The sequence below is a fragment of the Heloderma suspectum genome, chromosome 6, assembly GCF_057233095.1.
Source record: "Heloderma suspectum isolate Gila_16-S chromosome 6, 16-S_ref, whole genome shotgun sequence".
NCBI lineage: Eukaryota > Metazoa > Chordata > Lepidosauria > Squamata > Helodermatidae > Heloderma > Heloderma suspectum.
Genome location: NC_139463.1, coordinates 68,582,163 through 68,603,063, shown reverse-complemented (window position 1 = coordinate 68,603,063; position 20,901 = coordinate 68,582,163). Strand labels below are relative to the sequence as shown.

The following is a 20,901-nucleotide window of genomic DNA, read 5'->3' as shown; positions in this document are numbered from 1 at the left end:
TGGAAAACCTAGGATGCTACCAATCTCAAACAAACTATGGCAGAGAAAAATTTGCTTTCGCTGGTAAGGGCATTATAAAGTGAAAGTGTGCTTTATCTATAAAAGGGAATCCTTTTAATTAAAAAAAAAGTGCTTTCAGATAGATTCCATTCTTAAAGGCAAATGGAAATCATCCTTCCTTTAATTTTCAGCTTGTTTGAGTTTTTTATTCCTATTTGGCAAAAGTATATGTTTGCCACTTCACTTTAGGAAAGAACGCTACTTTATAGACCATTAGCCAGTGTGGTGCAGTGGTAAGAGTGTTGGACTATGACCCAGGAAATCAGGATTCTAGTCCCCACTTGGCCATGAAGCTCACTGGGTGACTTTGGGCCAGTCACTGTCTCTCAGCCTGTTTGCAGTAAGAATAAAATTACTGAGAATAAAATACTGAGAAGAGGACTATGTAAGCTGCCTTGGGTTCCTTGCAAGAGGAAAAAAAGGTGGGATATAAATGTATATAAATACATATATAAATAAGTATGCAATGCACATGGGGCGGGGGGAATAACACATATGCTGATAGGGGTCTGAGATGGTGGTGACTGACCAGGAAAGGGATCTTGGAGTTCTGGTGGATACCTCAATAAAATGTCAACCCTGTGTACAGCTGCTGTGAAAAAGGCATATTCCATATTGGGGATCTTTAGGAGAGGAACTGAAACTAAAACTGAAAATATCACAATGCCCTTATACAAAGCTATGGTGTGACCACTCTTGGAATACTGTCTAAAGTTCTGGTCACCACACCTCAAAAAGGATGCTGAAGACCTGGAAAAGTGCATCCAAAACCATCAAAAGGCTGGAGCAACTCCTTTATATAGAAAGATCATAACCTTTGGGCCTCTTTAGCTACCAAAAAAGGCAAGTAAGGGGGGACATGAAAGAGATGTGCCAAGTTATGCCTGGTGTGGAGAATCTGGGGTCACGCAAATAAGCTGAGTGGTGGGAAATTCAGAACATATGAAATACTTATTTATGCAGCACATACACTATGGAATGCGCTTCTATAAAATGTAGTGATGTCCAACAACTTGGATAACTTTAAAGGGGGATTAGACAAATTAATGGAGGATAAGACTATCAATGGCTGATGGCTATATATTACTTCAAGTATCAGAGGCAGTATGCCTCCCAATACCAGATGCCAGGGAACCCAAGCAGGAGTGTGTGATTCCACTCATGTCTCATTTGTGGGCTTCCTATAGGCATCTGGTTGGCCACTGTGAGAACAGAATGATGTAACAGATAAGACTTTTCGTGTGATTCAGCATGGCTCTTTTTATATCCTCCAGATAACTGTCTATAACAGGAATGGAGGGACATAATATTTACATCCAATTGCCACTTATTCTCCTCCCACCTGTACCTCCTTCCAAAATCTGCTCAAGGGACTCCCAACTGTCTGGGGCAGATTTTGAGAGGGCATGGGTGGAGTGGGAATTGCCCGCCTCCCTGTTCCACTGATAGAAGACCTCAATTGGCGGTGGAACACTCACTGGATTTTACCCATTGTCCAAAGATACAATTATGGACGTACACATCCCAACTCCAGAAGGGAGTCACACCACACCTCCATGTTGCATGCAGTGCTTAATTGACCTTTATGTAAGTAGGGGCTGGCAGGAGTGCTCAAAATGTGTTGGTAGAAGCACACCCAGTCATGCCATGGAGTATTCCTCCCCATACCCCAACACTTGTTCAGTCGTTCAGTCGTGTCCGACTCTTCGTGACCCCATGGACCATAGCACGCCAGGCCTTCCTGTCCTGCACTCTCTCCTGGAGTGTGCTCAAGTTCATATTCATTGCATCGGTGATGCTATCTAGCCATCTCATCCTCTGTTGTCCCCTTCTCCTTTTGCCTTCAGTCTTTCCCAGCATCAGGGTCTTTTCCAGAGAGTTTTCTCTTCACATTAGGTGGCCAAAATATTTCAGCTTCAGCTTCAGTATCTGTCCTTCCATTGAGCACTCAGGGTTGATTTCCTTTAGGATGGACTGATTTGACCTCCTTGCAGTCCAGGGGATTCGTAAGAGTCTTCTCCAGCACCACAGTTCGAAAGCATCAATTCTTTGGCGCTCAGCCTTCCTTATAGTCCAGCTCTCACAGCCATACATTACTACTGGAAAAACCAAAGCTTTGATTAGACGGACCTTTGTCGGCAAGGTGATGTCTCTGCTTCTGACTATGCTGTCTAGGTTTGCCATAGCTTTCCTCCCAAGGAGCAAGCGTCTTTTAATTTCATGGCTACAGTCACCGTCTGTGGTGATCTTGAAGCCCAAGAAAGTAAAATCTGTCACTGCTTCCATTTCTTCCCCTTCTATATGCCAGGAAGTGATGGGGCCACATGCCATGATCTTCGTTTTTTTAATGTTGAGTTTCAAACCAGCTTTTGCACTCTTCACTTTCACCCTCAACAAGAGGCTCTTTAGATCCTCTTCACTTTCTGCCATTAGGGTGGTATCGTCTCATATCGGAGGTTGTTGATAATTCTCCCGGCAATCTTAATTCCAACCTGTGATTCATCCAACCCGGCGTTTCTCATGATGTACTCTGCATATAAGTTAAATAAGCAGGGTGACAATATGCAGCCTTGTCGTACTCCTTTCCCAATTTTGAACCACTCGGTTGTTCCATGTCTGGTTCTTACTGTTGCTTCTTGACCCTCGTACAGGTTTCTCAGGAGACAGGTAAGGTGGTCTGGTACTCCCATCACTTTAAGAATTTGCCACAGTTTGTTGTGATCCACACAATCAAAGGCTTTAGCGTAGTCAATGAAGCAGAAATAGACGTTTTTCTGGAATTCTCTTGCTTTCTCTATGATCCAGCGAACGTTGGCGATTTGATCTCTAGTTCCTCTGCCTCTTCGAAACCCAGCTTGTACTTCCGGTAGTTCTCGGTTCGCATACTGCTGAAGCCTAGCTTGTAGGATTTTGAGCATCACCTTCCTGGCATGTGAAATGAGCGCAATGGTGCGGTAGTTTGAACACTCTTTGGCGTTGCCCTTCTTTGGAATTGGAATGTAAACTGACCTTTTCCAGTCTTGTGGCCACTGTTGAGTGTTCCAGATTTGTTGGCAAATTGAATGCAGCGCTTTAACAGCATCATCTTTTAGGATTTTAAATATCTCAGCTGGAATACTGTCATCTCCGCTAGCTTTGTTGTTACTAATGCTTCCTAAGGCCCACTTGACTTCACTCTCGAGGATGTCCGGCTCAAGTTCAGTGACCGCACTATCATGGCTATCAGAGACATTCAGATACTTTCCTGTATAGTTCTTCTGTGTATTCTTGCCACCTCTTCTTAATCTCATCTGCTTCTGTTAGGTCCCTGCCTTCTTTGTCCTTTATCATGCCTGTCTTTGCACAAAACGTTCCCTTGAGATCTCCAATTTTCTTGAAGAGATCTCTAGTCTTTCCCATTCTGTTGTTTTCCTCCATTTCTTTGCATTGTTCATTTAAGAAGGCCTTCTTGTCTCTCCTTGCTATTCTCTGGAACTCTGCATTCAGATGGATATATCTTCCCCTTTCTCCCTTGCTTTTCGCTTCCCTTCTTTCTTCAGCTACTTGTAAAGCCTCATCAGACAGCCACTTTGCTTTCTTGCATTTCTTTTTCTTTGGGATGGATTTCGCTGCTGCCTCCTGAACAATGTTACGGACCTCCGTCCATAGTTCCTCAGGCACTCTGTCTATCAGTTCTAATCCCTGAAATCTATTCCTCACCTCCACTGTATATTCATCAGGGATATGATTTAGGTCATACCTGAATGGTTTAGTGGTTTTCCCTACGTTCTTCAATTTAAGCTGAAATTTTGCAACAAGAAGCTCATGATCTGAGCCACAGTCAGCTCCAGGTCTCGTTTTGACTGACTGTATAGAGCTTCTCCATCTTTGGCTGCAAAGGACATAATCAATCTGATTTCGATACTGACCATCTGGTGATGTCCATGTGTAGAGTCGTCTCTTGTGCTGCTGGAAAAGAGTGTTTGCTATGATCAGCGTGTTCTCTTGGCAAAACGCTATTAGCTTTTGTCCTGCTTCATTTTGTACACCAAGGCCATGCCTGCCTGTTATCCCGGTGATTTCTTGACTTCCTACTTTAGCATTCCAATCCCCTATGATGAAGAGAACATCTTTTTTGGGTGTTAGTTCTAGAAGGTGTTGTAGGTCTTCATAGAACCGATCAACCTCAGCTTCTTCGGCATCAGTGGTTGGGGCATAGACTTGAATTACTGTGATGTTGAATGGTTTGCCTTGGATTCGTACTGAGATCATTCTATCGTTTTTGAGATTGTACCCCAGTACTGCTTTTCCCACCCTTTTGTTGACTATGAGTGCTACTCCATTTCTTCTAAGGGATTCTTGCCCACAGTAGTAGATACGATGGTCACCTGAATTAAATTCGCCCATGCCTGTCCATTTGAGTTCGCTGATTCCCAAGATGTCGATGTTCAATCTTGCCATCTCATGTTTGACCACCTCCAGCTTACCTTGATTCATTGATCTGACATTCCAGGTTCCTAAACAATATTGTTCTTTACAGCATCGGATTTTCTTTTCACCACCAGACACATCCACAGCTGAGTGTCCTTTCGGCTTTGGCCCAGCCGCTTCACTCTTTCTGGCGCTACTTGGAAATTCCCTCTGCTCTTCCCCAGTAGTATATTGGACACCTTCCGACCTGAGGGGCTCATCGTCTGGCATCGTATCTTTTAGCCTTGTGATACGTTCCATGGGGTTTTCTTGGCAAGAATACTGGAGTGGGTTGCCATTTCCTTCTCCAGTGGACCACATATTGTCAGAACTCTCTGCCATGACCTGTCCGTCTTGGGTGGCCCTGCACGGCATAGCTTATGGCTTCACTGAGTTACGCAAGCCCCTTCGCCACAACAAGGCAGTGATCCATGAAGGGGATCCCCCAACACACAAATAGACAAATAGCACACAAATGGGGCTGAAGGGGAATATCCTCAGCCATGTTACCTAATGAACCCTGATGTTTCTCTCTCAAGGTGGGAATGCCCATCAAGGGTTTTGGATCCTTGCTCATCTGTTTGTTAGTTTTTAAATGAGAGGTTTTGAAGGAAAGAGGGTGATGAGAAAATGAGTTGGATCCTTAGCGTGAAAAAACCAAAAAGTGGTCTAGGCAAAAAGCGATCTAGGCTAACCCGTTCCACTGAGTCTGGGCCATCTGTGCAGCAGTGCTCTCCCAAAGATAATTCTGCATGACCTGGCCAGAGGTGCCACAGGTAAGGCTGAAGGTTCAGCTGTAGCAAGATGCCAGCAGAGCAGACACCAGCAGGCGACATACAAAGAGAAAGGCCAGCACCTATCCCTTCACAAAGGTCACTGGCTAACTTGAGCTAGTCTGAGCCCCTTTCCCACCTGCTACCAACTGTCAATGCTGAGGCCATTGGAAGGAAAGGAAGCAGCAACCCTTCCACCGTACCCATGACCTGGTGAACTTTGCAAATTTGCCCAAATTTGCTTTTTTCTTCCTATCTCCCAATTCCCTTTCTTTTTGTGTCATGTCTTTTAGACTGTAAGCCTGCAGGCAGGGACTGTCTTATTTCTTACCTTTATAAGCCACCTTCAGAGCCTTTTTGGCTAAAGGGTAGGATAAAAATGCTATAAAGAAATAAGGGTGAGCAAAATCCACCCACTGATTCATCCCACAAAAACCAAGTATTGATGTATACCAGCCTTCCCCAAACTGGTACCCTCCAGATGTATTTGACTTCAACTCCTGTCAGCCCCATCCAGCATGAGCAGTAGTCAGGAATGCTGGGAATTGTAGTCCAAAAATCTGGAGGGCACCAGATTGGGGAAGGCTGGTGTGTACTATGACTTAGGGCCATTTAGATCAACCCTAGCTCTCTAATAAATGTACCTGCATGATACAGACATTATATTCCCACTTTTACATTTTAAAATATATCCTCGAAATACCTTAGGGTCACATCTGAAAATACTAACTTGTAAGGAAGTCCTAAGGGACAGTGAAATGTGGGAGACAAGCAGCTTATGCCTTTTGATCGGGGGCGAGATGGTAGAGGAGAATCATGTCCATATCCTGCTCTTAAAATGCTGCCTTATCTCCAACACCCATCCTTTCCATTATCTTTGACTCAAGTGAATGAGGCTATGACAGTGAGGCTTAGGCAGCCTCTAGAGTTTAACTGTTAGTTGGATGATTGGCTCATATTCAAATGGTGTGGAGATACAGGAAGCTGGACAAGCTACTCCATATAAGGATGCTTGTTCAATTATCTTATATTTGTTAGTCAGAGCTAGCAGGGATTTTAGACTAAAAATAAAGAGGGGTAGGCAGAGAGTGCCAGGGTTGATTTCTAAGTCTGCAAGCACTTCCAATCGCAGTTCAGACTACGTAGACACTGTCAATTTTATCATTTAGAACTGCTGGCCTGAACTGAGGGACTACATACAAAGAAAAAAAGTGGGAGTAACAAAAACAATCATGTAGGCTGGTTTGAATACTTCTTACTCTCTCTTCGAAGGGGCTTCTAGCTCAGACTAGTAATTTAAAAATACAGAATAGAGCAAATATTTTTAAGCTTTCCAGAGAGACAGCAGTGTTGGCCTGTAGCAGTAAGCACAACAGAGGCTGCTGGCACATGTGGACTAAAATTTATTGCGGCACAGCTTTCATGGACTGGAGCCCACTTCATCAGTTGCACAACGTGCTATTCTCAGTTGGCACACACAGGCATACATGTGAATAAAGTAACAAATATGTAGGGAGTGGAGCTGCTGCTGCTACAAAATGAGGCCAGAAGACAGGCCTCATTTTGTAATACATATGACCCAAATGTAAATTTAATCCAGTCAAAAGAATAAAAGACCTAGAGTGGATGTGATCCACTCCCAAATGATAATGAATTGACGAAGCATGATAAACAGAGTATATAAACACCTAAAGATGGACAAGTTACTGGGTTACATTCAGATTTAGTCATACTGCTTGTGGATCCATTGAAATCAATAGGAATTTAAATTATTCATAACTCAAGTTCCATTGATTTCAGTGAGTCTACTCTAAGTATGACTAAATCTGGATGCAACCCGTTGTCTGTAAGGAGCTAGTGCCAAATCTGGAAATGACATCCAACTCATCATATTCAGATTGGTATCTCCTTTTGAAACATTTGTGTGGAAATATGGCAATTTTAAAGTCTGTGTAACAGAATGTCCAAGAATTTCATTTCATTAATATTTCTATACTGCCCCATAGCTGAAGCTCTCTGGATGGGTTGGAAGGTGGGAATGCTGCGCTATTGGTTTCCGTTACCTGTTACCATGTTCCATTATGTCTTTTAATGTCTGTTTCCATCTATTACCTTGTGTTAACAGAGTCTGGCTTAGGTAAATTGCAGGAGAGCACTACTGGCACATGAACACATGCCATTTTTGACTGGTAATTCTTCTAAGAAGAATTTAGCTTTTTATTAGGAGTACAAAGGTTACATTACAGCTGGCCAAACAGCCTTTGTTAAACAAATCCTCAATGTGTTTTACAGCCTGATCCTATGTTTGTTTACTCAGAAGATCCACACAATTCAATGGAACTTACTCCCAGCGGATTTCTCTCTTTCAAATATAGACTTTCAATTCGGGGGTAGGCAACCTGTGGCCCTCCAGATGTTTGACCTACACCTCCCATCTGCCCTCACCAGCATAGCCAAAGGAGAGGGCTAATAGGAGTTGTGGGCCAAAACATCTGAAGGGCAACACGTTGCCCACTCCTGTTTTAAATTAAGCCTTTGGAGCTTCCACGATGTTAAACTCAGTTGCTAATCAATGCAAATTAGTTCTGCATCTTCTTGGCCAAATTTTGGATTCTTGTGAGTCATTAAGACCAAAGGGGTATTTGCTTGTGCTGGCATTACTTGTACCGTAAGTCGTCATGCAGATTGCGGAAGGAGGAAACAAAAATCAATCCTCACCATTCTAAAAACCTCACACAGCATTTAACATGCCAAACAATCTTGTTTCATTATGAACTCTCATTTAAAAAAAAACTCCGGCCACAAATCACCTTCCATCTAGTAAAAAAATCCAAATTTATGTCCTGCCAAATATACACAACTGTATGAAAAAATCACTCTTCATTTTTAAATGTAATTGACAAAAACCATGGAATGAATCACAGATTAAAAGTAAAAATAATTTCATGTGCTCATCAACCTAGATAACATCTGAATTACTACATCAGTCTGATGAAACTACTATCTGTCTCAATAAATGCATGTCATATTGTTGCGGTTATCATGGTGATAAGCTAGCTAATAAAAAAAATGGTTGCCTACCAAAGCCAATGTATGGGTCCTTGTATATGAAGCAGCTGATCTGTTTAGTAGGACATTAACACTTTTTAGGAAAATTTATTGAGCCATAAGAAATGCAATTCTATTTGTTTCAGTTACCAACATATTGACCTGGCTCACATGTAAAACAGGTTGAGCAGCAAATCATGAGTTATTTAACCCATGATTTGTGGGGATGCATGACACACATAAGCTGCTTCTGGTTTGCAGAAACAACCTACGAACGCCCCATTTGTAGGTTGTTAGCATGATGTCCGAACCTGGACACTTTGGATTGTTTGTGAATTCAACCACCCAAAGTTAACCAATTAACCAGTTGTTCAACCCACAAGTAACCAAAGTGTCTAGGTTTGGATGTCACACTAATAACCTACAAATGGGGCATTCATAGGGTTGTTGCTGCAAACTGGAAGCTGCTCATGCACAGCGTGGAGACCCTCAAATCATGGGTTAATTAACCCACGATTTACTGCCGAATGCTGTTGTTACGTCTGAATAGCTCCAGTGTGAAATGCCAGCATTTTTATGTATTTTATTGCTGTAAGCCACCTTGGGAGGGCTTCTGCCCTGAAAGGCGGCCAAGAAATGTTTTAAATATATAAATAATTTAAAAGGATAGGATGAGCTTTCAAAGCCCATTCCAATAAGAGTAAATAAGGGGGGGGGGGAGAGAAAACAAACATTCCTGACCAGGAAATGGAGTACATACATTTTTGGACCACCAAAATTTATTGAGGATCTGTTACCTTTTTGAAGTGTGCTGGGAAAAGAGAGAGTCACTTTCTCATCTTCATTCTGGTAGTTGAATCCCGTGGCGTGGATTTCTGGAAAGCAAGTGAGAGTGCTTAAAAGTTCTGAATAGGCAAGTGCATTTCCTATGACCTGAGGACACTTTGAGACACACATAGATCTAGATGGGGAAGGGGAGAGACAAGCAAAGCCAGTGGTGCACTCAGATGGTGCTTCCAGGAGCTGGCTGAGTTCTAAGCACAGGGCTCAGCCGGCTCCTGGAAGTGACAGCCAAATGTGCTTTGCTCAGACAGGTGAAGCTGGTTCCCCAGCAATCCAATGATATCAGGGGCATGAGTTACTTACAAGCAACAGACAGGCACTGGTCAACTCACAGGAGGATTCCTGTACCGATACAATAAGGTTCATACAGGACCAGAACAACATAGGGCATCTTTGCTGGTCCCAAGAACTCCATCCTCCCCATCTGGATTTGGGCCTGAAAGACCCAGGAAAAGTGTGGGTGCATGGAAGGAAAGTTGTAAGCAATCACAATTTGTGACATTACATATCTTTGCTGATCACAGGGCACATCTGTTAAGCGATCAATCAGCCTTAACTTCCAATGTCCCGGCTTGGTGGAGCTTGAACCAACGTGAGACAGCCTTAACTCTGGTCTTAAACAAGAAGGTTTTTTTGATAATTGAATGTGTATGTGTTCATGTGTACACAGAAAACTCACCAAGTTTGAACTTATGATAGTTGCAATGACATCAACACCATGCTTGATGCTATACAAGTTCTGAGTTTCTCAGCATTATTATGTTTTGGGTGTCTGAAAGAGACAGTAGTTACCGGAACTGTATATTCTCTCTCCCCACTCCCACCTCTGGTCACTTCAGGCAAAGAAGTGTCACAATATCTATTCTGAGTTATGTTCATAGTGCCTTCGCCTTAATATGTGAGAGAATACATATAGGTCACTGAAATATATATTATGTCGCAGTGTGAAATTGAACTAATAAGTAGTGGCAGTGAAAGTGCCCCAACAATCTTAGTGGAAGAGAGCTGAACTCTGTTGAAATAGATGAATGATTGTCATGCAGTTATTTGGATTGTTAAAATTAGTATGTGCAGCCTTCCCCAACCTGGGTGCCCCCTAAATATTAGACTAAAACTCCCAGTATCCTCAGAGAACCATGCTGACTGGGGGATGCTGAGAGTTGTAGTGCAATGCATCTGGAGGGCACCAGGTTGGGGAAGGCTGAATGAGTGTGTCAACAGTTTTCAGTACCTTTGTTTTTTTTCTTAATGTAAGCAATGTAAATTTAAGTACATTCAACTGTCTTTAAATTTTTACAAGAATTTCAATACAATTTCTACATAGTATAACATTTACGTCACATTAAGTGTGATTTAATTATTTCCTCAAATATTTCAGGTCAAATACTTGTGGTATATTGGGACAAAAAATTAACAAGGGATCCTTTTTTACTTAATTGTTTACTAAATGCAGGTAAAATAAACATGCTAAATTAGATAACCCTCTCAGAAAATTTTCCGATGTAAACTGAAAATTGCCTAATGCAAATAACCCTATCCAAATTAGGATAATTTTCCAGAAAATGCACATCGCTGCTTGCCTGACACTCTGGAAACCATGCCCTGCAGAGTAGATGATACTGGGCTAGATGGACAAACAGTATGACTTGGTAAAAGGAAGCTCCTACGTTTGCTTAAAATTTCCTTCATGTTTTTAGAGAATTCACTCCTTTTTCATTCTCCCTAAACAGCTCTGTGTTAAACACATAAGAAGCAGGTCCAATAAAGGAGTTTCCCTGTCCGCTTCTCCTGGCAAGCCACTCCAAGATAAGGGCATGCTGATAAGAGTTTAAAATACACTGGTGCACTCAGTCTGCTTGTTTCAGGAGTAAATATAACTCCTAAAAATGAACAAAAGAATTAATTGCATAAAGTCATTACTCACAACTGCTGGCTCCTACAATATACAATAATTTAATGAACAGACCACAATGGCAAGATAATAACCAAACCTACTCTATCATCAAACAAAGCCCAGTCTTAAAATGAGTGGGAAATGAATTTATGTGCAGAAAAGTTAAGCCTCAGTAGAGCTTTATAGCCTGCATTTTCATTTTGAAACATGGACCCTTTCTCCAATATCTAGAACACTGAGGTAAAAATAGCTATGAGATAAAGCGCTAGTTTTCAGACATTCTGCCTTCAGAGAAACCTTTCCATCTAGGCTCATCTGCTGGGGAATTCCTGCATGTTACAGGACTATCGGGCATTTTCTTGGCTGATAGTTCAATGGTGGGGTCTGTTAGACCTTACTGCTGCTATTCTTGGGCTCAGTGAGGGACCTAAAAATCTTCCCTGCAGCTGCATACTGCAGGGAGAAGTAAGTCGTCAGCAAGCTGCCCTTGAGGGAAGATTGTTAGCCATTATGGAACTTCCTACTGAGGAACTCTCATTATTGGGCATTCCAGACCACCTAACCTGTTCCCTCAAAATATTCCACTTTCTTGGGTGCATGCTACTCCCAAAGGCTCCTAGCCTCACAATGTCAGATGCTGTATTTGTTTGTGACATGGTAGACCACAGTATCTAAAGAAAAGCAGGATGGCTGGGACTGGGTGGCAAAAAGAAACTAACATTATTGCGCACTGAGTTTGGCTGTGGGAAAGCTAGGTTTAAACCAAGTAATTTGTGGAGATTATCAGAAAAGTTTGATAGGCCTTATTCATATAGCTGTCCTTATTGAGGAATATGGGCTTAGCCCATGGCTGACGATAGGCCTTTCTGAACATGGAAAGCCAAAGTCAAACCTTCTCCTCCACTGAAAGGGTATGAGGAACGTTATTTAACATCCTGCCAACCTAGCAGTTCGAAAGCAAGAAATTGAAAGTAGATAAATAGGTATCGCTTCAGCGGGAAAGGTAACAGCATTCCGTGCACCTCGGTGTTCAGTCATGCCGGCCACATGACCACGGAAGCGTCTTCAGACAGCGCTGGCTCTTCAGTTTAGAAATGGAGATGAGTATCACCCCCTGGAGCTGGACACGACTGGTTGGGGACACCTTTATCTTTTACCTTATTTAACATCTACATGAAACCATTGAATGGGGTTATCAGAAGTTTTGAAGCTCCTGTTCATCTTTATCAGGGGAGGCTGTGAGTGTGCTTAAATCGGTGCCTGGCTGTGACAGTGGACTGGATGGGGGCTTATAAACTGAAGCTCAAGCCAGACAAGACCAAGATGTTGTTAGTGGGTGGTTCTTCTGACTAGATGGAGAGTGTTCAACCTGTTCTGGATGGGGTTGCACTCCCCCTGAACAAGTGGTTTTGTAGCTTGGGATTCTCCTAGAGTCATCATTATAATTGAGGCTCAGGTGGCCTCAGTGACATGGAGTGCCTTTTACCAGCTTCAGATGGTGGCCCAGCTGCACCCCTATCTGGACAGGGGCAATCTCGTTTCAGTAGTCTATGCTCTGGTGGCCTCCAAGTTAGGTAACCGCAATGCACTCTATGTGGGGCTGCCTTTGAAGACTGTTCAGAAGCTCCAGCTTGTGCAAGATGAGGCAACCAGACTGATATTGGGGACCAGAAGGACTGAACACATAACACAAATTCTGGCCTGCTTGCACTGGCTGTCTGTACGTTTCTGAGCCCAATTCAAGGTGCTGGCTTTAACTTATAAAGCTTTACATGGCTTGGGACCAAAACACCTGGCAGAGCACCTCTCCTGATATGAACTTACCCATGCACTATGACAATCATCTGAGGCCCTCGTCTGTGCCTCCTCCAAGGCAGGATGGCAATGAGGGAAAGGCCTTCTCAGTGGTGGTCCCTCAATTTTGCAATGCTCTCCCCAGTGAGGTCTGCCTGGTGCCAATATTGTCATCTTTTGGGCACCAAGTTAAAACTTTCCTCTACTCCCAGACATCTGACAGCATATTATAAGGGTTGTAACGGCTCCTGGGGTTTTATTGGGGCTACTGGGTGGTAAAGAAATGTAGTAAATGAAATGAAGGATGTGAACAGGAAGATAGATGGGCAGAAAATAAGAACCACCCCCTTCTCTTGATCTCATCTGTTTTGCCTTTGTGATTTCCCTTGAGGAGATCAGAAGCGAAACGTCTCTCTATGGTACCTCTAAAAGATAGCTATCCCCTATACTGGATTATCTCAAATCAAAGCATCAGTTTCATCAAATTGTGAGCAGTGACGGCAAATGTGATCTCCAATAACTTGTTTACTTGCAGACACTGATATAGCTCCATTTCATTCAACAGGATGAACATTCAAAGTGACATAAAGATAAACTATGGTGTTTTCAAAGGTGCTGTCATTTTATAGGAAGTTGGGGTGTGGCAGCAGTTAAGCATTTGGAATTCTGAAGAGTAAAGCTACAAGCCAGAAACATGGTGTTTGGAATGGACTGCTTTTATCATCACTGGGCAAAAACTCAGTGGATTTTGATCCCTGCTATCTTTAGATTCCAAATGGAAAGGAGCCTGCTGTAACAAGATAAAACGCCAATGTTCTCAGTAAATTGAAAAGGGGAGGGGCTGAACATCTGCCTTGAATATTTCAGTGACTGGAAATCTCACATATCCCAACTAGAAGGACCATTAAATCGTCCTGACAGCTAGCCTTTGATGAAACTGAAGTGTAAAGAAGCATGCAACCAATGGGAGAGCTAGAGAAGAATTCAGTGAAAGCTTCTTATGTTGCACACAGCAAGTGAAAGCACTTAAGTGGTTGCTTCACAACCCTTAACACTACATACGCAAGTACACTAAAATAATTTACTGCTGATTTGTTATCCTATCTCTTAATTTTTTTTTAACAATTCAGTTATACAATTAGGACTCTTAAAAAGAGGTAAAAGACTATGGGTTGAATCCAACGGTCATTCCGCTGATGGAACCTGGAGGAGGCGATTCCCTCTCCACCACACACACATACACACACACCCCTCAAAAACTGCTCCAGAGGCCTGGGAAATCCTCCATAGTAGATTTTCAGGTGAATCAGAGGGGAGAAGAGAGGACAAAACTCCCACTGAGTTAGCTGACATCTATGCTCCTATGCTCCCCTATGCTCCTTTCTCCTCCCCATCAACACTTATGGGCAGGGCAGCAATTGTAACCCACGTTTCCAATCAAAAGTAAAGCACCAAGGAGTAGTAGCAGAGGAAAGTCATGGCACTGACTGCAAACTCCATTCTGGTACTATTTCTCAGTCCAGTTAACTCCCAGTGGAGAAACAATAAACACGCTTCAGGTGTATTGGCTGCATCAGAGAGAGGTATCATTCAATCTTGCCCTAAGAGTCTTGTGATACCTTAAAGATTAACACATTTGTGGCACAGGTTTCTGTGGGCCAGAGGGCCTACTCTGTCAGATGCAGGAAGCATTATTCTCAGCTGGCAGACACATTTATACAATCAAGGCTTCAGTCAAAAGGGCGAGGGAGGAAAAATTACAAAGTGAGCCCAGAAAGCCCAGCAATGGAAGACAGGTGTGTCACTTTACTATGCAGAGCCCAAATGTAAATGTAATCCAGTAAAATAAGGGCAAGAGTGCATGTGAACCATTGCCAACTGTTAATGAATTGGCAAAGAATGCTGACGTGTATACCAACACATACCAGAGGGTCAATTACTGTCCAAAGTGAACTAGTCATTCCCAGCCTTTACTGATCCCACCCCTAATAGTGTCAAATCTAGAAATGACATCCAACTCAGCAAATTCTCAATGGTCTCTCCCTTTGAAACCTTTTTGTTTGTGTTATGGATTATCATGTGAGGTAGATTAATTGGTAATTTCTCAAGTAAAGACTTTTCAAAATAGCTATTGTTAACTATGTGTCATAATATGTATAATTGGAGCTATCTTTATTCATATTTTCATGTCAGTATTTTATCTTATGTATCTACGTCCATATTTATTCTGGATATGACAGCCCTGATAAGCCTGAGATACCTACTGCTTCCTGTGAATAGAAACACCCCTCCCCACCAGTTAAGTCAGATTTGTACAGTGGCATTGCATGTGTGTGCATACATACACTCATACACACACAAGGAGGTAGTTTTTGCCCAAATTAGTTTTATATGAAGAGAAAAAGTTTGTACTATTTTTTAAAGAAACGCACCTTATTTTAGAAATTAAAGTAGAGAGAGTACACTACAGGAAATGCCTGGTTCTATTCTCCCAGATCTGGAGGAGAGATTATTTTAAACACAGCATTTTAAGCTGCAGAAGACTACCTTTTTGGCCAAAACGCATTCAGCAAATTGAAAATGTAGCTTTTCATAACTGTTGCCAGCATGTTAACTCATATTTGTTTCATATAGAGATGTCCAATTCAATAGTGTATCACTTTAAATGGGGCATCCTCATGGATAATAAGGCTATCAATGGCTACTAGTCATGAGGGCTAATATACTGCCTCAAGTATCAAAGGCAGTATGCCTCTGTATACCAGTTTTTGGGGAACATGAGTGTCCTACTTGTGGGCCATTGTGTACTAGATAGGCCCTTGATCTGATTCAGCATAGCTCTTCTTACATTCTCATGTTGTTAAACCTTTTGAGACACAAAATGCATGAACCACCTGTAGTAGGTTTGTAGTTTAGAAAAATGGGAAATGTTTTACACACACATTTTTCCAACAGTTGATGAGGGACACACTCAACTTTTTGTTGTTGTTGCACTGTACCTTGCAACGAAAGCTTATGCCACAATGTTTGTTAGAATATGAGTCACAGTTCAAGCAGTCTTGTGGCATCATATAGACTAATATCCCTTCACCCCAAAGAAAACAATTCTTCCTTAGCCTCTTTAGAAAGTCTGAGCTGGATAGTCCCAGGCATTCATGGGCTGGATCCAGGCAAAGTTAGCCATACTGTAGTCCCATTTAAATCAATGTGACAAGTTAGTCATTACTAACTTAAACTGCATTCCTATGTCTACTTACCTGGGAGAAGGCCCATTTAAATCAATAGGACATACTGAGTGGACACACAGGATTGCACTGTCACTCTGGATGCAACCCCATATGTTTATAAATTTAATGCTGTCACCTAGGAGTTTATTAACCGGCTCCCTTTAGTATTCTAATTTTACTCAGATTTCAGTATCAAAACATTAAGAATGTGAAACTGGACAGGACAAAGGAGGACAAGAAAAGGAGAGAATTATGGAAACAGAAGTAAGAACAAAAGGCACAAAAATGAGGGAAGAAAGTATGCCTCAGAAGAATCTCCATCTAAACTTGCCTTTGAGAGAGGAATTAATTGTAAATCATTAGAAGTAATGAAGGAGGACACTGCATATTATGAAACATTACCTGAACAATAAATTAGTGGCTCAGCATCTGGAAGTCAAAAGAAAACATATGCCTGCCAAATGCAGTAAGAGCCTTTACACTAGAATGAAAAAAGCAAAATGGATTTATATTCCAAGGTGTTATCTGTCAACCCAATAGTAATTGTGTTTACTAATAAGTAATCTTCAACTTCAACAGAAGTGACTTCTTAGTAAATATACTTTAAGCTTGCAGACTAAATTCCAAAGAGCTCTAAGCCTGGGAACACTTCACTGACAAGTGTGTAGTGATGTGGGGTGGCAACTTTTCCAGTGCTTTATTTTTCCACAGAAAACTTTCCATTTCATAAGTTCATCAGTAACAATGAATGGACGCAAATAAGCAAGCTTGGCAGTTTCAAAATTGTAAATAAGAGGCTGTCAGCATATCATGCAAACATCTTGGGGTTACTAAATTTTATTAGTGTATCAACACTGTTCAGTACCTTTGTGTGGCGGTTTCTTAAATGTAAAGAATGTTAGGGAAACACATGCTATTGTCTTTACATTTTTACAAGTGTTCTGACAAAGATGTCTACATAATATAACATTCAAACCACATTAAGTGTGTTCTAATTTCCCCCCTCAAATATTTCAAGTCAAACGTGTGGCGTATTATGACAAAATATTAATATGCTTTGTTGTTTACTAAATACAAGTAAAACAAACAGGCTAAATTATATCACTATCGAGGGAAACTTCCCCAATCTGGTGCCCTCCAGATGCGCTGGACTTCGACTCCCATCAGCTCTAGCCAGCATGGCCAATAGTCATGAATGCTGGGAGTTGTAGTCCAAAACATCTGGAAGGCACCCGGTTGGAGATGGCTGCTCTAGGGCATCAGAAGATTTTTCCAATGCAAACAAAAATTTCCAGCACAAATTACTTTATGCCAGAGGTGCAGAACTTCAGGCCTTGCACCTTTGCCCCAGCCCCTTTCCCCCATCCACCGATCATTTGGCGGTTTCCCAGCATTTATGCAATTTCCCCCCCCATTCTAAAATTTATTTTTATTTATTTGAAATGCCTCTCCTGAGAGTCAGTTACTGGAATATGACTGACATGTGATCGCGCGCGCGCACACACACACACACACACACACACACACACCCAAGAGCCTCTTTGAAATGGAATTTGGCCCTCTGGTTGAAAGAGGTTCTGCACCCCTGCCCTATGCAAGAAAAAATTCAAAAAACCCACATCACTACTAATTTGTTGGCACTGACTTTACTCAGGTTACACAACGGAGTATCACTTTGTAGTAACTTCTTTCAACTGAACTGAAGACAACGGGCTCATTATTCTAAAGCCATAAAAGATTGTCAACAGGGCTGAGCAACCAATTCCGTAGTAAAGACCACTTTGGAAAATACTATCACGTAGTCAAGCCTATCTCTACAACAAATGAGAGCTACAAATATGTGCCAAATTCCTTGCAGCCCAAATCACATATTTAGGAACTGTCCTTGTATAGGACTGAAAGGCATTTCAAATTCATAGAAACCAGCACAAAATTGGTAGGAATCCAAGCAAACAAGACAATTGGCATTTTTTCTGCCCTGTTAAAAGACGTCATGAGCTACAAGTTGCCCAGTGTAGTCTACAATATTTCTTGAAATCTCCTAAGTAAGTTGCTCACAAAATACTGGCAGCTGACTAGAGAAGTTCCAGAAGGACAGCAGCAGCAGATTTTGGGGGAGGTGATTGTCAGATTTGCAAGTTCATCACTGTATGTTGGACCAAACCCTCATGACCATAGCAAAATGCCTCAAATCTTTGGATAGTGCACTAAATCCCAAAATTGGAAGTAAATTGGTCCAAATCAACAGAAGTTTCTTGTTCTAGCCATCATTTAATATCAAATGTCACTTTGTCATTTATTTTCTGAAGATACCTGGCCTTATTTACATATTTAGCAATTAGTTGATTCTTGATTAATTTGAAATATATTTCACTTATTTATTTGACTGCACATGTCATGTTTGGGCTCCTTTCTCTTTATTTTGCAGTACTGCTGTGAGATTTGAGTTGTGATGACCTATGGCTATAAACAAATAAAAGAACTATGACAAACTGCAAAAGCCTATAAGCTTTCAATACAGAAAGCACTACACATATTAACAATTTTGCTGCAAAGAACATCTAGTACAGATTAAAATGACTATGCATTTACAGAGCAATTCCTGAAATTACACAGTGGCCAGATGGATATGTCAGTTAATTAATGATTTCAATATATAGGCCTACAACATTAAAAAGCCTGGTCCCTGGCCAAAGATTGTTCACAGCTATGTTCCAAAGGGAAAGACAAAGGCAACTCTTCAAGCCAGAGCTACACACTTTGGAAAGGAAGTCAATTACACTGAGATGCTCCTTTCTATCAGAAAGGACTGAAACACTGGCTCCATTTGGATGTCCATTTACAGCTTCAGAAACCACAGTTTATGAAGCCATGGATGTATATTCCACCCTCACTCCTCCTTCCATTGCACACTGGCTAGAGCATGGTATTTCTGTCTTGAATTAAGCTTGACTTTCCTGTTATGTTCCAGCTGAGGAACTCTGGCTTAGTTGGTTGCAGTGGAAGGATAAATCTGGTCTCCTCTCCCTGGCACTGCCCTGCTGCCCCCAGCTTCTGAAGCTTCTCTGCTACCTTTGCAGACACAAGAGCAAGGGGAAGAGTGCTCTGTCAGGGTTTTGGGAAGTACCTGCCCAGCTCACTGGCCAGATACTTCCTGCAGCAATACTTCAGACTGGGGAAGCTGTAGCAGTAAAGCAGGTTGTCACCATTACCCAGCTTTGGGCAGAGAGGTGTCCATGTTGAGCAACCTTGAGGCTGCTGCTCCTGCTCATGGCTGTGGCGACACCAGGCAGAGAGAAGACATAAGTGGTTAGAAGGTGGATGAGGGATTGTCACAGCCCTGAGGGGGAGAAATGGGTTCTCTGTGGGAACTCCTGCTCTTGGGTTGATCCCTTGTCTTCCTCTTTTCTCGCCGCATGCTTCTCATTCTCTCCCCAAGGAGTGCCCCTTCTCCAATCAATGCATAAATTTAATAGGTGCACTTTAAGGATTCTAAATACTCTCCCTGCTCAAGCTGGGAAGAGTTTGAAGGGAAAATGCATCTGGTCTTCCCACTTAGATTTCTATTCCCAGACCTTCCTACTCCTGACCCCACTTACTCCTAAAATGCAGGGTGTCTAGAAGCTTCTCAAGTCATCCTAAGAGCTCAAACCTATCCATGCTTATTTAGACATGAGCCCTGCAGAGGGTTTCTCAATATCTGACAGTAGGGAAAACCTTGCACAGATAAGTGGGATGTGAAAGCATGTGTGAATGGAAGTATGAGGGGTGTATGTGGATGAATGTGTGTGAATGGGCTGTGTGTGGCGTTGGCCCTGCCCACTGCTGGCATGCAGTTCCCAGGTTAGCCATGAGGGAATGCAGCTACTGGGACTGAAAAAGCTTCCCAACCCCTACCCTAGATTGACTACTGCCATACCAGCAGCACTACAAATCTATTTCAAAGTTCCTAGGCACTGGCATCAAGATTTTATTGCCAGGGATTTTTCCAGCCAGAAGTAGGGGAGGGGTAATTGACACACAGGATAAGAATTGACCAACCATGGGAACTGGAAGAGAGAGAAGAATATTTAAAGGGAAGGGAGGGCGGAGTGGGTCTTTTGCAGAACACCATTTACTTTTACACTATGTTCTGAGATAGCACCCTGGGACTTGGCAAGTCCATAACTACTAAAAGCTTCTGCTAAGTGCTATAATAAATCGTCTCTGGCCTAGCATGAATATTACACTTTTTAATGGCCACCATTTAAGAATTATTGGAATTCCACTACTAATTTTTAGAAGCTCTAAAAAAGCCCCTCCCAGCTGGGAAGAATAGTTCCATCATTTAAATGACTTCTATAAAATCAGAAATCCTGTTAGAAACAGAAAGGAGTCAGTGTGGCTTCTTAACGCAGTAACAGAGAAAGAAATCCTACAATCCCCATTAATCCAAACAGCTCCTAGCTCTAAGCAGTTTGTTTTTAAAAAAATTAATGCTTATATTTATTTATTTAGTAGTGGGCCATAGGCTACTCACATATACAAAACAACTAAACAACTAAAACAAATTCGGGCAGATACAACATAAGGTAAAAATCTAAAATGGTTAAAACTAAAATATATTCACAGTACATTATTTAAAATTCATTTCAATTCATTTAAAATATACTGCTTCTACATTTAAATGGATAATCATGATCTGAGAATTAAGACAGCTAAAAGACCATTAAAACAGTCAACTGTATTATCAGATATAAATTTTGCATGAATTTTTGATGCTGCCAAAGCAAAGAGAGAGACCTTGTGAGTTACAGTGGAATCTATATCAGAC

At 41.8% G+C, this 20,901-nt stretch overlaps 1 protein-coding gene across 2 annotated transcripts in view; it reads right to left on the bottom strand.

Moving 5' to 3' along the window:
* Nucleotides 1-20,901, bottom strand: part of NPEPPS (aminopeptidase puromycin sensitive) — a 105,394-nt gene that overhangs the window by 49,980 nt on the left and 34,513 nt on the right. For both annotated transcript variants that reach the window (XM_084804732.1, XM_084804731.1), the window contains exon 3: nucleotides 9,128-9,205. In XM_084804732.1, coding sequence (XP_084660858.1) covers nucleotides 9,128-9,205 — 78 coding nt within the window. The remainder of the gene's footprint in view (nucleotides 1-9,127; nucleotides 9,206-20,901) is intronic.